This window comes from Mus caroli, unplaced genomic scaffold (genome assembly GCF_978045245.1).
Source record: "Mus caroli unplaced genomic scaffold, Mus_caroli_1 scaffold_7, whole genome shotgun sequence".
NCBI lineage: Eukaryota > Metazoa > Chordata > Mammalia > Rodentia > Muridae > Mus > Mus caroli.
Genome location: NW_028227262.1, coordinates 2616918 through 2636196, shown reverse-complemented (window position 1 = coordinate 2636196; position 19279 = coordinate 2616918). Strand labels below are relative to the sequence as shown.

General features: G+C 43.3%; 1 protein-coding gene across 13 annotated transcripts in view; it reads left to right on the top strand.

Moving 5' to 3' along the window:
- Ppfibp1 (PPFIB scaffold protein 1) overlaps positions 1 to 19279 on the top strand; it is a 136676-nt gene that overhangs the window by 99221 nt on the left and 18176 nt on the right. For 5 of the 13 annotated variants that reach the window (XM_029478953.2, XM_029478958.2, XM_029478955.2 and 2 more), the window contains 11 exons: positions 2469 to 2561; positions 2873 to 2965; positions 4214 to 4328; positions 5607 to 5639; positions 6872 to 6933; positions 8149 to 8224; positions 11526 to 11680; positions 15671 to 15786; positions 16580 to 16636; positions 18177 to 18240; positions 18640 to 18669. In XM_029478953.2, coding sequence (XP_029334813.1) covers positions 2469 to 2561; positions 2873 to 2965; positions 4214 to 4328; positions 5607 to 5639; positions 6872 to 6933; positions 8149 to 8224; positions 11526 to 11680; positions 15671 to 15786; positions 16580 to 16636; positions 18177 to 18240; positions 18640 to 18669 — 894 coding nt within the window. The remainder of the gene's footprint in view (positions 1 to 2468; positions 2562 to 2872; positions 2966 to 4213; positions 4329 to 5606; positions 5640 to 6871; positions 6934 to 8148; positions 8225 to 11525; positions 11681 to 15670; positions 15787 to 16579; positions 16637 to 18176; positions 18241 to 18639; positions 18670 to 19279) is intronic. The other 8 variants (XM_029478957.2, XM_029478963.2, XM_021164016.3 and 5 more) reach the window with 6 other exon arrangements.

The following is a 19279-nucleotide window of genomic DNA, read 5'->3' as shown; positions in this document are numbered from 1 at the left end:
GGGGGTTCAAAGCTGCCTGTTAACAATAGCAAAGCCTGAAAGATCAAAGTAAGGAAGGCCACTCCTGCCTTCTATGCAGGCAAGATAAGCTAGCAAGAGAAACAGATTCCTTTTAAACGTGAATTCAAATTATTTAAACAACTTTCACAAGTACATTTTTAAAGTGGCAGTAGAAATGGTATACAATTATATTCTGCTATAAAATCATTTAGGCTTTTAAAATTTTACATGTATAAAATTATGTTATTGTATTAGATATATAAATATATTTTATATATATGTATAAGACCCTCATCTACCTTCATGTTGAGATTGTTGGCTTAAAGAAACTTAAGTTTATATTTTTATAGACTAGGCAAAAATTATAGAAATCTTTAAATAACTATAATGCATTACAGAAAAGAATTTTAAGGTTAATGGAAGAGAAAATACTCTAGTTTATGTGAAAAGGTGGGGTTCCATAGTTAGTTTTAATATAGAAACAGATGCTAAGTGGCTTTGTTGGTGTTTCTGTGATGTCACAGTGAGCATGCAACATCAATTTGTCACAGCCTAGAACCACCTGTCAACAGTCCCAGTTGAGTAATTCGTCTTTGTCAGGTTGGTCTGTGGACCTGGTGTGAGGAATTGCCTTGACTTTCTTAACTGCTGTAGGCAGGTCTAGCTTACAGTGGGGCCTCCATCTCCTGCACGATATAGAAAAGCTAGGTGGGCATGAGCCGGGTCAGTGAGCCAGTGAAGGAGCCAGCACTCATCTGGTTCCTGGTTCCTGCTCCCAGGTCTCAGATTTGGTTTCCTGCCCTGGCTTCCCTCAGTGATGGACAGTGACCTGGAAGTATAATTCCTCCCCACCTCCCCTCAACACACACACACACACACACACACACACACACACACACACACACAGAGTCTGCTCTTTTGGTCAGATTGTGTCAGATTGTTTGATCACAGCAACAGGAAGAAAACAAGGACTCATCACTATAACAAATACCCAAGACAGCTTATAAAGAGACAGTTTTATTTTAGCCAACGGTTTTGGAGAGCATAGTCCATGAATAGTGGGCCTCATTGCTTTGAGACGGCGTTGAAGCAGCACATTATCATGATGTGCAGGCAGGAAGCAGAAAAGACGGGGAGGGGCTGGGGTCCCCAAATCCCTTTCGAGGCCCTGCTCCTAGTGGTAAAGAATCTCCCTGCAGACAATGCTGCTTCAGGGCTCCACAAACCTTCCAGCCCCACACTGGGGTCCTGGCCCACAATTCTCACAAGAGTATTTCTCTAGTCAGAGTCATAGCTACGTTTTTGTTTTCATAAGCACTTAGGGCCGAGGCACTAGAAAGTTAAGTTAGTATTTTAGTGGAAGTGTGCTTTTGCCTCAGACCCTCTGGGTCCCTATGTCTGCGTGGAACAGGTCTCTAGTCGCAGGTGGACAAAGCGTTGGATGAGATGACAGACAGATGCACACAGGAGAGGTTGTGTAGAATCTGAATGTATTTGTCAGGTCGAGCATTAAACTTTTTATAGTACAGAGAATACAAGGAAAGCCACAGCAGGCAAGGTACATTGAAGTTACCAGGTACAAAACAAAGGAATGACTTCAAGAGGAATTACAGGAACCAGGTAAATGTTTACAGTAAAGATAAAGCAGCCCTGCCTAGGATCAGCTTAGTAACAGGCAAGGATTTCACACTCTAGTGTTATACCTTTGAACCTTGTAAAGGCTAGCACCAGGGAGTTCTGCTCTTGGCAGGCCTCAAGAATAATGCAATATCACAACCCCCCTAATTTTCTAGGCCTTGTTAAATTCTTATTAGTGTAACTTTTAAGTATCTAGAGAATCTCCATTTGTCAAGAGAATATACCAACTTGCTTTTGATATACAATATAGCCTGTACTGAAAATTTCTATCTCAGTGAGATTTCCTAGCTCTTTCTGCAGACCAGTTGAGCCACTGGCTCCATCTATTGTAATGCTTAATTAGTTACTGAATAGGTTAACTTCCTTACTGCCTTCTCACAAGATTCTAAGCTCAGCGGCTTCTGGGATCTTGAAACACTAGAGAAACTAACTATAACAAAATTTAATCTTAAAGGGCAATCATAATAAAATATTAAAAGAGAGCTCGTAGATCTATACATCAGACTAAGGCGAAAATAGAGTATGAGTATGAGAACGCCAAAACTCTAGGAGGAGAGCTTCCTTGAAACTCTCTGCCTCGTGTAAGTGGCTTTTAGGCTTCACAGCCTGTCAAGCTGACTCGACTGGAGTATGTGACATGCTTTGGCAGTTAGGGGTAAATTTCACTGGATCTCTGTTTATTAGGACTGGTTCTCAAACTCTTATCCAAGGAGCTGTGCTGGCTTAGGGCTTTCTGGCTACTCTTTTGGTGACTGTGCCATACCCTTTTCTAATTATTATTTTTATTACTGTGCCATACCCTTTTCTAATTATTATTATTATTATTGCAGGGGCTAATTCAAGAGATCAATGATTTGAGGCTAAAAGTCAATGAAATGGACAGTGAAAGACTTCAGTATGAAAAGAAGCTCAAGTCAACTAAAGTAAGTTTCTCTGGGGAAAAATGATTAAAAAAAAAAAACCATGGTCTATTGTTCTATGAGCAATATTATTTAAAAGAAAGTGTTTTCCAACTGGTACACATACCTCACAACTAAACCGTGTTTCTCCCAAGCTGGAGGTGCTTAGTCGACACGCTAGAGTTCTCAGTAAATCCAAGGCTTCACTAATCTGCCCGGACACAGCCTGTGGTTTCTGGGTTAGCTGACCTTCTTTATGAACTGATGCTGTTTTCTTAGTTATTCAGCTTATCTTTTCTGCCTCGTGTTCTCTCATTCCTCTGTCTCTCTACCAGTCTCTAATGGCCAAACTCTCTAGCATGAAAATCAAGGTGGGTCAGATGCAGTATGAAAAGCAGCGGATGGAGCAAAAATGGGAGACACTGAAGGTGTAGTAGATGTTGGCGGGAGCGGGCTGCCCGCCTTCTGGCATGTGTCGTTCTGCTGTGATAGTGTTTTCAGTAGCATGTGCATCCATTGCGTGTATGTGTGTCACCTGTCTGTTAAAAGTGCATACACCCAGATTAAAGGGACAACAAGAGTGCTAATGTAAATAGTAAACAGGTACAGCATAAAAGTGTTAGCTTATAAACTTATTTCTTAGACTATCTGATCCCTAAGTATCATAAGATAGTTGTTAAAAGTTCACCTGGGGAAGAATTCCGTCTCGTATGAACTGGAGCCTGCTCTCCTGTTAGGCGTCCCTGGAAGGCCAGTGTGTGTGCGTTCCTTATCATGACAGAGAAGAGAAGCCACTGCTCAGAGGGCCTGCAGGGAGAGGGGGCAGCACCTCTTGCAGGGATACTGAAAGTTTCTGGACTTGGCTCCATCCTGTCCATCTTTACTATGAGTCAGGAGTACTGGCCTCCTGGGTGGGTTTTTCATAACACTGCACGTATAGATAGCTGAATGAAGACTCAGAATAAATGCCACACTGAATAACTTGCATTGCATAACTAATTTCTGTGACAGATACAGCCTGAAAAATATGAATTTGCTAAGCTAGTATTTCCTAAAGCGAAGCTGAGTTTTAAAATGTTAACAAATACATCAGGGCCTCAGAAGCTCTTGCAGATTTCGTCATTTCAAAAGGAAAACTCAAATCCTCACTTTCCATTGCCATAGGAGCCTGCCTTATTCAGTGATAAGAGTGAATTATCTATTTCATAATTTGGTCAGTCACTCCTGAATTGCCTCCCCGTGGCTACTGACACCCAGGGACTATCCTAGAACCATGAGTGTCACCTTGAAATGCTAAGAGAACCAATCAAGCCTCTTTGAATTTGCTTTTTATTTTGCTTTTAAGACAAGTATCTAATTTGGTCATCTTCTTCAACTAACTTGGTGAGACTTTGATTTAGCGCAGGCAGAACTTTAGAGAATACCCTATCTTGGTTATACTTCACCTTCTTAAATTTACCCATAAACTTGAAACATTTACACTGCAATTATTACAAATTATTTTTATTAATAGTGTTTATCATTGCCTCTGTCTAATTTGTGTTTGCGTGTAAGTTTTTGTGGGTTTTTGTCTCATTCCTATAGTCCGAGTATTGATTTTAAAGGGCTAATACCGCTTTATACGTATTCCTCTTCTGCCATAGTCTACTGTTTTAAAATGAATTTATAATTTGTAGGACGAATTGGCATCTTTAAAAGAGCAACTGGAGGAGAAGGAATGTGAAGTAAAGAGGCTTCAGGAGAGACTGGTTTGTAAGGCGAAAGGAGAAGGGATCGAAGTCCTCGATCGAGGTAAGGCTGACTGTGGTACTCCATGGTTTCGTTACGATCCTGTAAACTGCAAGAGAGGATCTGCTGTTGGACAATAGAACAACAACTCCAATGACATTTGGATCTGACCTCTGCAGCTCTAGCACATGGAAATGGAAGCAGAAGGAATATAGGTTGATACCAGCCTGAGTGACACAGGGAGACCATGACTCAATTTAAAAAAAAAAAATCTTGAAATATAATATGTATGTCTGGCAGTCCTAGAATATGTGTGTGTGTGTGTGTGTGTGTGTGTGTGTATGTATGTATGTAGCTAGCAGTTTCTGACTCATTTGGACAGATAGATTCCAGTTGGTGGAGCTTTGTCTCATGCCATGTAATGTATGGAAACAAGTTGCATTCTGCACATATTTCCTTATCCATCAGAAAACTCAGCCTTACAGAAGTGGGTTTTCCTCCCCGGGTTTAGACATGAGTAAAATACATTACAGGATGTTCAGAAATAGGCCACAGCTTTAGGGTTGAATCTGCTGCACACACGCTGTACCAGGGAGTCCATAATGCTATCTCACTTTCAGAGTTTAAGAACAGAATGGACTGCGTGAGTGCATGTGACTAGATATGTCTTTGGGGTGCTGCCCACACAGAGTCAGGGACTAGAGCCAGTATGAACTGCTCATTGTCACCGTGGGACCAGCTGAGTCCACAGTCTTGAGTACGAGGTTTAGACACCTCATGGCAGTCTGACCCTGATACTGACTTGTGTCAGCAGTGGACCTGTCTCCTTGAACAGGGGACACACTGTTTCAGTGGTATTGGGCCTGAGTGCATAAGTGAATAGCACGTGGAAATGGAAAGCAGAAATAATATAGGTTGGATACCAGCCTGGGTGACACAGGGAGACCATGACTCAATTTAAAAAAAAATCTTGAAATGTTAGTTTGATACCTGGTACTCAGGAGGACATTTGGGAAATGACCTACCAGAGTGACATTCGCCAGTCCACATCACGGTTGGTTGACCCTGAGGCCTAATGTCCACAAAGAGGCAGCAAGGTTCAGAAGGGTGAAGCTCGGATGTAGCACCTCGGCCAACCACACAGCAGTTCTTCCCGAGGCTCCAGCACTGCTTCCTGCATGTGCCAGCCTCAGAGTCGTGTGGGAGTGCTTCGCGTTCTGGGTTGTTGGTGAGATTAGAGTCCCAGCATTTATGTAAAAGGAAACCAACTAGTAGTACTTGTAGGATAGTGTTTTGTTATAATAGATGCTAACTCCCAATCTGATGGGTTTTCCTGTACAGATGAAAATATTAAAAAGAAGCTCAAAGAGAAAAGTAAGGCTTTGGTGTGTCTCCATCAGCTTCTCATTTGTCATCAGAGCCACTTCACTCTTTGCATGATCTAAGCATCTCTGTCCACAGAAGTGCAGCTGCTTCATCCATAGCCCCTCATTTCTGCACAGGATACAAGACAGAGGCTAGACAGACAGGCCATAAAGCAAGGAGGAAAAGATCATCCTATAGGTATTTGCTGCAGCCTGTTCACTTCCCAGAGTGCAGCAGGACACAGAGGAGTGAGCAACTTCAGAAAGTGTGCTCTCTGTGTGCAGGTGGCATAGGCACAGAAGAGAAGGCAGCTCATTACTCAAGTCACCACACCAGAGCTTGTGGGTGAGCTTCGCTGGGTCTGCACTGAAACTTATTGTTTAGCTGAGGTCTACATTAGAAGATTTATGGAGCCTGGACTATTGAGTGCACATAAAGATAAATCCTTATTGACCACAGAGAGTGAATTATTAGGTTAAAGAAACTTGCTTGAAACAAACAAACAACAAACCTCAGCAATTCCTACTTGAAAATGTAACCGTGAGTTTTATAAAGTTACTAAAATGTTTTCCCCTTAAGAAGCTGGTAACTTCAGGTGAATATTTCCCTGTTTCCATATTTTAACCGTAGGTTCGCTTTGGGGTTAAATGGTCGTTTTTACTAAAGTGTTTGGCTATCAGATTTTAAGGAAGTCACGTTGTGCGTGCTGTGGCTTGTTATGTCTCGATTTTTGTTTTAAAATGGTGTTAGAAGTGAGGCTTATAGATGAAGCAAGGTACTCTTCCTTCTGTGGCACTGCAGCCGGCTTCTCAGCATGACACTCATGTGGGCACCACACCGCTCAGTCTCTCACCATGGCCTCTCCAGCTTGGTTATGACAGCACTGTCCCTCCGCCTTGGTCATTGTGAATACCATCCGTCCATTGCTCTCACCCACTGCCCACGGCTTCATTTTTTTTGAAAACTCAGTGCTGTCATTGCGGCTGTGCCCACCTTTCATCCTCAGTGTTTAAAGGAAGACTTCTCTAAGAGAGGGTATCTCCCTCCCTGCCCACTCGGTTATCTTCCTGTTATCACAGCTGTGTGGGCGGGGTAGTCAGTGCCATCCTTTATTGTTCCTAAAGGAAGATCATTGCCATGTGTACCTTGGAACTTGTCAGGCAGAAGAGCAAGTGTCTTCCCACACAGGTTAGCTGCCTCTAACAATGTCGCTGTGTCCTAACAATGTTGTATGCTTTCAGACATTGAAGTACAGAAAATGAAGAAGGCGGTGGAGTCTCTGATGGCAGCGAATGAAGAAAAGGTACCAAGTGAGACTCAGATATTGCGCTTTGCCTGTGCTCTGCAGCATCCTGGCTGGTCCACACAGACCTTGACTTACCTATAGCTGGACAGGACATTAAGGGACCTTCCTTGTCTCTCCTTCCTGAGTGTGCACAGGCTCAGTGATGACATTGTGACTGTGGCTGTGTGCACACAGTAGAGAGGCCAGCACTCAGGTTCCAATGAAATCCCCATGCCCTTTCCCCTTCTGAATTTAGGACATGTTTAGGCCATTGGGCTTCCTTATTTTCAGATGAGAAGAGAAATGGTACAGTCTAGAAATTCTAGGCTAACACGACCTCTGAAGGGTGGAGCTCCAACTTCACAGAGGTGCACACAGCCACAGAGAGAAGGAAGGCACCAGCACTACTGTGAAATCGTAGTTACTCTCTTTATATTCCTGACTTCTTTTACATCTGGAAGTGTCTTGCCTTTCCTGAAAGGTGAAATAACAGAGAACAGACACAAGCCAGGTCCCTGGATCATTCTTGGTCCCTGCTTTTGTCTTCAGTGCGTTGGCCTAATGCCTGTGTCACTAGGGCTCTTCGCTGTGGTCAGTTTTCCTCACCCTTATTTGGCTTTCATCCTGCTAGAAGCATGGGGCGGTGTCTTTCTCACGACCCACCTGACCTGATCCTGGCTGCCTAACAACCACTGGGTTCGGCTTATAACGTCAGTGCTGCTTTCTCCTGTGTCCCTTAGGGAATGGAACAAAGGGACAAGTTCTAGAAAAGACTAATTCCCAGGAGGACAAAACTGCAGAATGCCAAGAGATAGCTATTCTTCCTCATTATAACTTCTCCACCCACTCGCCCCAAGTTCTAGGTTACAGTTGCCACATCCGATTTCTGTGTGGAGGATGCCGGGGATCTGAACTCTAGGATTTTATTGACTGGCATCAAACACAAGTCACCAGGCTTGATGCCTGCTCTTTCACCACTGAGCTATCACTGGCTCTGATATTTTTCTTTTTTGTTAAATGCTGTTATATCAATTTGGGTTTTAAAGCAGACGAGTAAAAGAATATGTAACACCACAGGTTCTGGTTCTGTCTCTGAAACACACAGGAAAAATATAGGCATCACCCCTTTTGCTGAAGTTTAGAAATACTTTTCAGATAGCATACACCGTTCACAGGTGCTTCTCTTGACTGTCTTGAAACCTCAATAGTGGTGACAGTTTACTCAATTCACAGGAGCGGAAAATAGAAGACCTCCGGCAGTGCCTGAGCAGGTACAGGAAAATGCAGGACCCAGCAGTTCTGGCCCAAGGTAATATAATAATGTAGACGGCTCTCTGGAGGCCTTCCTACTTCAGTCTGTTTTAACCAGCCATGGACTTACACATTTAGACCCAGTGTCTTACAGAGTTCATGTGCATTATTCCAGATCACGTGGCTCATTTGTTCATTGATGGTAGTGTCAGGCGACTACCCTGTAAGGATGCACTCAGCTGTGGGTACGTTGTAGTTCTATGCCTCAGCCAGAGCAGCTCCCAGCACAGCATTCTATAGGGCAGGAGCTACAGCCCTTGTCAAGAACTTGGGGTGTTTTAGAAGGAAGGGCAGTGTCTGGAGAGTTCTGAGGGGTGGGGAGGGTGTGGCGTGTTGATGACATGAGAGGAATCTCAGAAGGGCTGGGCTGGGTGTCTGCTCATAAACAAGAATCCAGACTCCTGCTGCAGAGTCCAGTGGGCCTCGATTCACCCGATAGATTCAGGCTGTGATATGCTGAATTAGATGAGGGGCATGGAGCAAAGGAAATAAATCAACAAAGGTAGACACTCGGGGCTAAAGCACCAGGTAGGTGATGGTGGCCAAGGAGTGTGAGTTCCTCTTGGAACACATGCAGTTCTTCTGCCTTCCCTGCGGATGACCATTCTCAAACCTAGTCTGAGAGTCATTTGAAACATACAGGATGTTAGAGCTTGTTGACTGTGAGCGTGCAGGTAGTCATCACCCTAAAGATGATAAGCACCAAAACCATGCCTTTAAAGAGCTGTTTTAGTTAGGGTTTCTTTACTGAGGAAACACCATGACTAAAAGCAGCTTGGGGAGGAAAGCCTTTATTTCAGCTTAGAATTACAGAGGAAAGTCAGGGCAGGCACTCAACAGGACATGGAACCTTGAGGCAGGAGCTGATGCGGAGGATGTGGAGGGTGCTGCTATCTGGCTTGCTCTTCATGGCTTGCTCAGCCTGCTTTCTTATACACCCTCAGGACTAGCAGCCCAGGGTTGGCACCACACACAATGATCTAGGCCCTCCCATATCAATCACTAATCAAGCCTGCTCATAGCCTAATCTAGTGAAGGCATTTTCTCAATTGGTATTGTCTCTTCCCAAATGATTCTAGCGCCATCGTCAAGTTGATATAAATACTATCTGGCAAAGAGATAATTATGAAATACTCAAGAATTTGACATTTTATTTTTAAAATTAACTAATTTTTTATTGCTTGGGATCTGCCTCGTGCATCCTAGTCAAATCCTCTGCTACCGAGCTGTACTCTCAGGTGTTTTAATTCTGATGAACTCATGAATCAAAATTAAAACTCTGCTTTGGGCCAGGAGCTTCAAGACAAACAAACAAATAACTCTTTTTTTATTTATAAGGACTAATCAAGTTAGTTCCATGAGGGACACCAAGGATAACTTGTGAGCCACATCACTGGTCCTGTGAGGAGACAGGGCTTCTCACTGATGCTGGAGTTCACTGACTGTCTAGATTAACCTGCCTAAGGCTATAGATCACCATGCCTGGCTTTTAAAGATTTGTTTTATTTATGTGTATCTGTGTGGTTATATGTATGCCACACTTGTGCAAGTGCCTGAGGAGGCCAGAAGGGGGTGTCAGATCCCTGGAGTTGTAAGCTGCCTAGTTTAGGGGCCAGAAACCAAATCCAGGCCTTCCTCATGTTCAGTGTATGCTCCTGGCCTCTGAGCCACTTCTCAGGTCTTCCTCACAGTCAGTGTATGCTCCTGGCCCCTGAGCCACTTCTCAGGTCTTCCTCACAGTCAGTGTATGCTCCTGACCTCTGGGCCACCTCCCAGCCCATGCCCAGCTTTCCTGCAGGCCCTATGCTTACACAGCAGCACTTGACTGGTTGGACCTCTCTAGCCCCCATGTAGTAGTTTGAAATCAGATATAATGTGATAGGTTCACAAGTCATGAACATCATGCCCTGCTACAGTGAAGAATTATATGAAAAGTGATTTCTCCATAAGACTTAGACTTATTTACTTAATATTCACAAAACTCTTAGCAACACTTAAAATCTTGTCAAGTTAGGATAAAATTCTAGTAAAACCTCTATTTAAGAGTTATGGTTAGGTGCGGGAGAGATGGCTCAGTGGTTAAGAGCATTTGCTGCTTTTACAGAGGACTGGAGTTTGGCTCTCAGCACTCAGTCTGGCAGCCCACAACCACCTGTACAGTTCCAATGGATCCATCTCCTTCTCTGGCCTCTGTGGACACATGCACACACGTGGCATACATACACACATACTTCCAAAAAATAAAATACATCTTTAAAAAAATTATGGTGAAGTTGGGCATGCTCGTAGTCTAAGCACGTTAGAAGCTGAGTCAATTTTTGATGCTAGCCTGGGCTATGCTGTAGGAAGACAGTTGTGGGGGGCAAAGAAACAAAACAGCCTTGTTAAGCTCTTTAGATAGGTTTATGGTTTGCCAGTTGGCATTATTTAGAGATAAGAGTTTTTAAAAGCATCCTTTCCATTTCTATGAAAATGACTGTCTAGCATTGTGTTCTACAGTTAACCCTTTACATCTTGACTGATGATAAAACTTTTTCAAGCTTAGTACTTTTGGATATTTGGTTTCTTTTTTCTGTCAAGCCTTTCCTACTTTAAAACAGCATCAAAGGATTGTTTTTGAAAGATCAGCTGTCATTTTTTTATCATGTTTTTCATTTTGTGTATTTCCCGAAGCACAGCAGTGATAAGAAGTACCATGTCTAAACGGCGACTCTGTTGTTACCCAGAGTTAGATAGTCACACTGGGATGGACAGGTACATAGGTGGGTAGATACATAGAGTAGATAGGTAAGTAGGTAGGTAGGTAGATGATAGGTAGATAGGTAGTATATATAGGTAAGTAGGTAGCTAGATGATAGGTAAGATAGGTGACAGACAGACAGACAGACAGACAGACAGACAGCTTATGTGGGATAGGGTCTCACGTAGCCTGGGCTGGCTTTGAACTTGTTATGTAGGTGAGGATGACCTTGAACTCCTGATTCTTCTGCTCTCAGCTTCTGAGTGCTAGGATTAAAGTTATACATCACCAAACAGGGCTAAACTAATAGTTATGAAGCCTAAAAAGAATTAAAACAGAATTACAGCGGGCTCTTGAGTCCCGGAGCTTAGTTGCTTGCAGTTTAAGATGCTATATCCTGGGTTCTGTGTGCTAAGTTACATATGATGACAGGAGGAAACGACGCGTGTGCTTGTTTATAGCTCAGTGGTACAGTGCATGTTCAAGAAAAAGAGAAATGCGCCATTCCCATTCTTTTTCCAAAAGTGGACTGCATGGTCACCTGCTTCCTCTTTTCCAGGCCAGGATAGTGAGTGTGAGGGTCTGTTCCACTCCAGCTCCATCTCCACCCTGTTGGATGCACAGGGCTTTAGTGATCTGGAGAGAAGCACCTCTTCTACGCCAGGAATGGGGTCTCCCAGCAGGGACCCACTCCACACGAGTGCTCCAGAAGAGGTACGTGTGGGATTCTGACACTTTATGTTGACGGGGCAGTGTCTATACTGTTGTATACGTCGCCAGTGCTGTGTGATGTGGGTTCTTTCCCAGCAGTATTACCCACTGGTCTATTCTGGTAGCTTTTGTGTACTGTTGGTCTCTTTTCGTTTTTAAATGTGTGCTTCCCTCTTCTTAATAAATGCCTTGGACAAAGTTAAAATTGCTTATAAAACTCAGTAAGAACAAGACAGGTAGGTTGACTTGTGCCTATAATTTCAGCTGCTGAAGAGGCAGAACATTCCTTGGTTAGAAACTTGAGAGTAGCCTAGAAGGACCCCAGTTTAAAAAAAATAAGTGAGCATCTTTGAAGTGGGTACCCCAAAATATGAGATTGTAGTTTATTTTTCAAAGACAGAGTACAAACAAGTCAGGTGAGGGTAAGTAAGATTAAATCTAGTTTTGATGTTTCTGATGACTCAAAGTTTTTAGGCTTGGAAAAAGCAATCGGAGGGCATTGGAGTCTATTCACTTCCGTTCATGAAGGCTTCAGGAGTACCTGTTCATTATCTACTATCCAGCACCAAACTGGCTGGATTGTCATCTTCCTGAGGAGCCTGCAGGGTGGGCAGCATTCAGTAGGAACACCTCAGCTCAGGAGCAGCAAGCAGCTTCTCACTGCAGTACCTGGTTGTTGAGGCAACCTGATGCCTGAACCCTGTTCCACTATACCCAGGCTGGACCCCCCCCCCCAGGACTGCTTGGTTGCCTCACAGCCCAGTGGTGAGAGCACCCTGAGAAGACCAGGTTTGCATCCCCTGACACGTGGCATCATTGGCATGCATCCTAGACTCACAGTGAGCAGACTGTCTCTAGTGTCTCAGTGATGTCACAGTCAAAAGAAGACATGGTGCCACCATTTTGGAAAATAGTCACCGTTTCACCTCCTAGGTGAATCAGTTTGCATGCTTCTCACATATAAAACTCAGCCTTTCCTTCTCCAAAGTTCTGCAGATGTCCATCCCAGGAGCTTTCGTCCATTCAGGTTGATGCATAGGGAGGCCCCTCAGTAGTTCTTAGAGTATCATTCCAAACAACATACAGAGCTGGGAGCAAAGCAGTTATCTGCACCCACATACCCAGCACGTGTGGTGAGTCAGGAACAGGGTGGCTTCTGTTAACACTCCTGCTTTTAAAAAGGGAAGAACGGAGGCGTGTGGCCATCCCTAGTCCATAACAGTCCAGCCCACTAGGCAGATGATGTCGCTTCTGTCTTAGAGACCACTTTTAGGCTCACCACTCTTCACTCCAAGTCTGCTTTCTTTTCCCCTCTGAGTATTTTCAGATGAATGTTGTCTCAGCTCTGTAAAGTGCCGTTGAGGTCCAGAGCACCCTTTAATTTCCTGTTGTGTCTATCCATTCGAGCCTGATTTTGGTGCATTGCCTTTAACAGTCAGAACCTCCATTCCTCCGCGTTGAGAGCTTGTCCACACCTTCCTTGCAGCGTCCCAGGGCTAGGCTCCCTGCATGGCTGCTGGACTGCTGCTTATGTGTGGTCTGATCAAGGCCGCAGTGTTCAGTCGTCCACAGCCTCAGGAGCCCAGGATTCCCCCAGTGCAGATTGGTCTTGCTCTGGAGTCACACCGTAACTTAGTTTAATTGCTGTCTGGAGTGACGAGGAAGTAGGAATGTCCTGCTCAACTCAACAACAGGCCCACTGTGTGCAGCAGTTGCTTCCTCTCGACAGCTTCCCTCTCTGGTTTTCTTTCTCTCGTAGCTGTGGTTGATAATCCCACAACGAAACAGTAATGTTTGGTGATGAGTCTCCTTTTCTAGTACTTTTTATCTTTCTGCCTTTGCATGAGCACACTACGCTGAGCTACATCTCTAGTCCTGAGCAAGTAAAAACTGAGTTGAAAGAAAATTAATTCAAAGAGAAAACAACATTTCACACTTAAATGTTAGAAAGTACTAAAATAGTTCATCAATCAAGATATCAATTATGAAATAAGATGCAGGGGAAGTTTCCTGCTTGTTAAATATGTTTGTGTTATATTGAATTTATATTGAAAGGTGGGAAAAACCAAACTTTGTTTTATTTTGAGTCAGAGGCTCACTTTGTTGTTCAGGCCAGCATAGTGATCCTCCTAACTCAGCCTTCCAAAAAATAACCTTTGACAGCCAATTAGTGTGCGAATTTAGAGAGGAATCGCTTGTATATGTAGAATATACTGAATTGTTCTGCAGTCTTTGCTACATGAATCTCAGTTTAAAAGTTTGTTTTTATTTATTTTGTGTGTATGAGTCTTTTTTTCCTGAATGTCTGTACACTGCTGCATGCATTTCCCAAAGAGGTCAGAAGAGGGCACCAGATCCCCTGGAACTGGAGTTAACAGACACCGTGCCCACCATGCTGGGAATTGGAACACCATCCCAAGGAAGAGCAACCAGTGCTCTTAACTGTTGAGCTATGTCTGCACACCTTGTGAATTCCAGCTTAATGATGTTTAGTTTGTCATAAATGATTGTTCCAAACTGAATAAAAATAGCATGAAAAATAAAAACAAAAATTGATAGAATGCAACCATAGTTTTGAAGAAAACCAGGAAGAAAAATTAAACTGAAACATTAAAGTTTGACACAGAACTCAAGAGAACAGGTCTATGTGTTACTGTATTTTTCCCACAATTAGGAGTCTAGGGAAACAGTTGAACTTCAAGAAATACGGGTGAGTGCTAAAGAGATTACCCAGCATCAATTGCAAAGATTTCAATCAAAACCAAACCGGGGTATATAGAAAGAGCCCCACTTTAAAAATAGGATAATCTCTTTAACACCGCACCAGGCCAGTGCAAGAGAGCTGGGCACACCTGTAATCTCATAGGAGGCTGAGCTCATGGCCAGCCTGGACTACATAGGAGACTGATCAGAAAGAGAGTTAAAAAAGAGGACATGAATGTGGGAGGGAGGGAGGGGGAGAGGGAAGGAGGGAAGGAGAGAGAAAGAGAGCAGTTAGCAAAGGGAGATACATGGAGGGCAGGAAAGTGAAGGGGAAATATAAATTTTAATTTAAAAATTATTAATAAAAATGAGAGAGAGGGGACAGAGAGAACTGTGGCTTGGAACGTAGCTCAGCACTGGACTATGTGGTAGGTCAGCACTACAAATAATTAAACGAGGAGCCCACGGGTTACCTGACTTGGAGTTCACACAAGTGTTTCCTTTGTGAGTTCTTGGTGCCGACCCTACTCTGTTCTCTAGTTCTCATACATTACCAGAAAACCCCAGTGTTAAAAATCCTTCAGGCCGGGTGGTGGCGGCGCACGCCTTTAATCCCAGCACTCGGGAGGCAGAGGCAGGCGGATTTCTGAGTTTGAGACCAGCCTGGTCTACAAAGTGAGTTCCAGGACAGTCAAGGCTACACAGAGAAACCCTGTCTCGAAAAAAAAAAAAAAAAAAAAACCAACCCCCTCCCCCCCAAAAATCCTTCAGACTGCAGCCCTAGACCCCAGAGGTATTTGAGAAAATGATCTCCATAGTTCATTGTCTCCATAGAGTCTGTTCTCACTGACTTTAATGCATTGTTCACCAGTTAGGACAGTTGAATGGAGTCAACTTGTTCACGCATGAAAAGAACAATTGACCAACATGGTGCATGTTATGCGTTAGACGTGTAGTAGAAGTAAAAATGGAAATGGTGCTTTGTTTACAATATATGTCGACACTGAGGAGTCAGTACCTTGACGCTGGCACTCCGTGGGCTTGCCCCGTGGTCGGAACATGGTACTTTTTTTAGTTTAGGTATTTTACTTTGTTATTCAGGATATTTCCTATCTTAGAACCAAATTTAATCCCCTTTCTCCACAGTGTTTGCTCTCATCAAAACCTTTTCTAGATGTTTGTAAATAGAGTTCCAAGCACTGATGTATTTTGTAGACCAATTCTGTGATGCTTTGTCGCTCTGCGGCGTATGTTTTGATTGATTTTCTTTTCACTTACAACTCTTTACAGTTTCACACCAGCGTCTTGCAAGCTTCAATCCCTTCACTTTTGCCGCCATCTGTGGATGTAGAAACTTGTGAAAAACCCAAGTTGCCTACCAAGCCCGAGACTTCATTTGAAGAGGGGTATGCCATTTATGGACTAACATTGTGGTCTAGACATTCAGAGACATAGAGCAACCACAGACTAGGGCACGTCACACTTACTTGCAGACACAGGTTTCACCGTCTGCTTTGTGATGATGAAACAACGGGGTGACAGTGGAGCCTGGAAGTGAGGGATGAGGTCAGAGAAGCCTTTAAGGGCTTGGGTATTACTTTCTAGGCCATAGATGCCCGTCAGCGGGTGAAAGCAGAATAGTCGCCGAAGCAGTCTGAAGAGTGTGAAGTCAACAAACAGAAACACGGCCGTCTCTCCATAGGCAAATCGATACTTTGCCAGAAAATTCTCAAGTGAATTGCCTAAGCTTGAAATAGACTTAAGAAAATATTTAAACTTAGATTCTTCTTTGCAATATATATTTTTTTAACATTTCCGTTCACTTAGAACATGTACAGACAGGCCCCAGCTAGGACAGCTTGCCTTGTGATTTTTTTTTTGTCTGTTTTTAACTTTACAATGTTGCCGTGGTTTCACTTCTGCACTGTTTTGACAGGTATGAGGTGGCCAGCACACCCTCTAACGTAGACTCTGTGGGAGAGATTTTTTTTGCCCAGCTGTAGGCTAGTGCGGTACTGTAAATATGAACAAGGAAGAGCAGACTAACTGTTTTGGTCGATTAAGCAAAAGTCTCTTTGATTTAACAGTGATTTGAGCTTCCTATGGGTTCTTTGGGACTTCACCATTGCAAAGCCAGATGTGTCTGTGCAGTTTTCAATTCATGACGTTAACAAATGCTTTTTTAAAAATATTTTTTAGTGATGGAAGAGCAATCCTGGGCGCTGCCGCTGAAGTCTCCCTGAGTGATGGTGTTTCGTAAGTTGTATATCTTTGAGTATGAAGTGTGATTGAGGCTTCAAAAACCGAGGATCTTTTGTGTTCGTGTAACCATTACACAGTGACCAACTGGGTCATGAGAACTCAAGTGCGTAGGTCATGACAGGCGGAGTTAGAGGCTGATGTCACAGAAGCTCGCCACCCTGCTGTCTCAAGCCTGATGGTTGTAAATCTTTAGCCTCCGTCACCAGTTCTCATTGGGAGCTCAGCACTTTTAATTCATTTTGTGCTGATTTGTTATGTTTTATTCCAACAGGAAAGAATCCCAGAGAGCTCGAAGCTGGCAGAGCTGCTCTCCGCACTTACAGTTTAATAAACTGGCCTAATGTGAATGTTTACCCAAGTTAGAGTCTGGATTAGATTAGGAAAGCCCCAAACAACCAAGAAAGTCTATTTTCAGACAGAGTTCGCATGAGTTGTTTCTGTTTCTCTGTTATCTTTTATGGTTTTGGCAGTCAGTATGATTGACAACTTACGTAAGGGGGAGAAATGCCTTTAAAGGTTTTGTTGCTCTGGCTCTTTTGGAGTGGATTCCTTCTATAGTCTCTTTCTCTGCTGTGCCTTCCTTTTTTATCCTGCATTGCTGGGGATCAGGCCTCTGGTAACTCACATGCGAGCACACTGGCACTGAGGTACACCCCAGTGTCTCAGGTTGTGAAACTGGCCCCGTGTTTGTGCATTTAGTTTTTGAGTCAGGCCATCTCCAGCTGTGTATAACTGAACACTAATTATGAGAAAGAAAGTTTCTGTGACTTACAGGCTCCTCCTGTCTTCCTAGGGTAGCAAGTGAGTTACCTTGGGCAATAACATGGATTCCTCCAGTGCCTTTTTCACTCCCTCCCCTTCCCTCTCCTCTTCTCCCCCCTCCCCCCTTCCTCTCTTGTTTGTCCCTCTCCCTCCTCATTCTCCCTCCTCCTCTTCTCTCTTTATTTTTGTCCTTTCCTCCTTTCTTTTTCACTTTTGGAGACAGGCTTTGTCCTGATAGCTCAGGCTGATCTCAAACATTCCTCAGCCCTTCTGCCTCTTATGTACTGAAATTTCAGGCATGCCCACAAAACCTGGCTTATTATGCTTTGATCAGAACTATTGGCTGAATTGCTTTGCCAGACTCAAAACAGTTATTCCTCTTTAAAAGAAGAGAAAATTTTCATTCTTAAATAGAAGGGTTAGAGCTGAGCAGTGCACGGGTGTCTACGGAGCACCTAGTGTAAACGTGTAAGCGCCACTCGTCCATGGAAAACACTGACACTGCCAGCACAGCCTTAAGTGTTTTTCCAGCTACTGTGACAAGTGTGGGACAGTTTGTGTTACTGGCACGGCAGTTAACCACCCTGCTTTTAAAGAACTAAATGCTGCAATTTACTTAAGCACTTAAGTGTTTGCCTGGATCCAGATTTTCTTTTATTACCAAGATTCAACCCCCAGACAATTTTTAGTTTCCTTCTGAGATGATCTGCTTAGATACAGGCACCGGAGTCAGCTTACTATTAATTCTAATTATCATTATTTCTGTTTTTAGAACTTCAAGTCTGCAGAAATCTAGCAGCCTTGGAAATCTGAAGAAAGAGGCATCGGATGGCTCGGTGGGTTCTCTGGCTGATTCTGTTTCTGTTCCTCCTTCCACTTTTTATTCCCTTTTTCCCTGTTATTAGAAGAAAACACTGAAGGATGCATCTTCATTTTGTCCCATTTTATACACAGGAAAAATTCCTTTTAGGAAAGGCTATGGTTTCTCTGATGAGAGATTTCTAGCTACCATGGTGCAATTAATGACAGAGACTAAGAACAAATACAAAAGACTAAAAATACGAGAACAAAAAGTTGGGACTAATAAGACAATATAGGAAATAACACAAGAAGATGTTGTGGTTTAGAAGTGATAGAAATGGCTTTTTTTTTTCTTATCTATCAAAGTGTGTGTGACGACTTAATATATAAAGAATTTATAGCAGCCTTCCTTAAATGTTATTGTTTTTGAACAGGAAAAGGAGTCTATCCAGAAGCTTTCAGAGGTAATTTTTATATCTGAATTGAAGTATAAAAATCTTTTAAATTTTATCACATGCAAGTTGAGTGACTGTCCCTACTGCAGGAGACCAAGGCTGTCAGAGCCCCTGGCACACTATGCTGGTGCAGAAAGCCAGCTAGGAAGGTCATGTGCATATGGTTGTGTTCAGTGACGTGTGCAGCAGGACTGTATGTGAGGGGTGCGGGTGGGCAGAAGAAGGATTAAGTGGAGGGCTGTGACTTTAGGGTGGAGGCAGTACTTTGGAATTGATGGGTTGTTACAATTCAGAGAAGTGCTCAATGCCACTGAATTACTTAATTTAAAAAGTTAATCTTAAGAGCTGGAGGAATGACTCAGTGGTTAAGATCACTGGCTGCTTCTTCAGAAGTCCTAAGTTCAATTCCCGGTACCCATGTGGAAGTGTATAACCTATAACTGTAGTCATGTGGGAATCAATACTCTTTTCTGCTATGCACACACATACATGCAGATGAAACACTTATATATGTAAAATACATACATAATTTTTTAAAGTTGATTTTGAGCTAGGTACATACTTTTAATCCCAGCACTTGGGAGGCAGAGGCAAGCAGATCTCTGTGAATTTGAGGCAC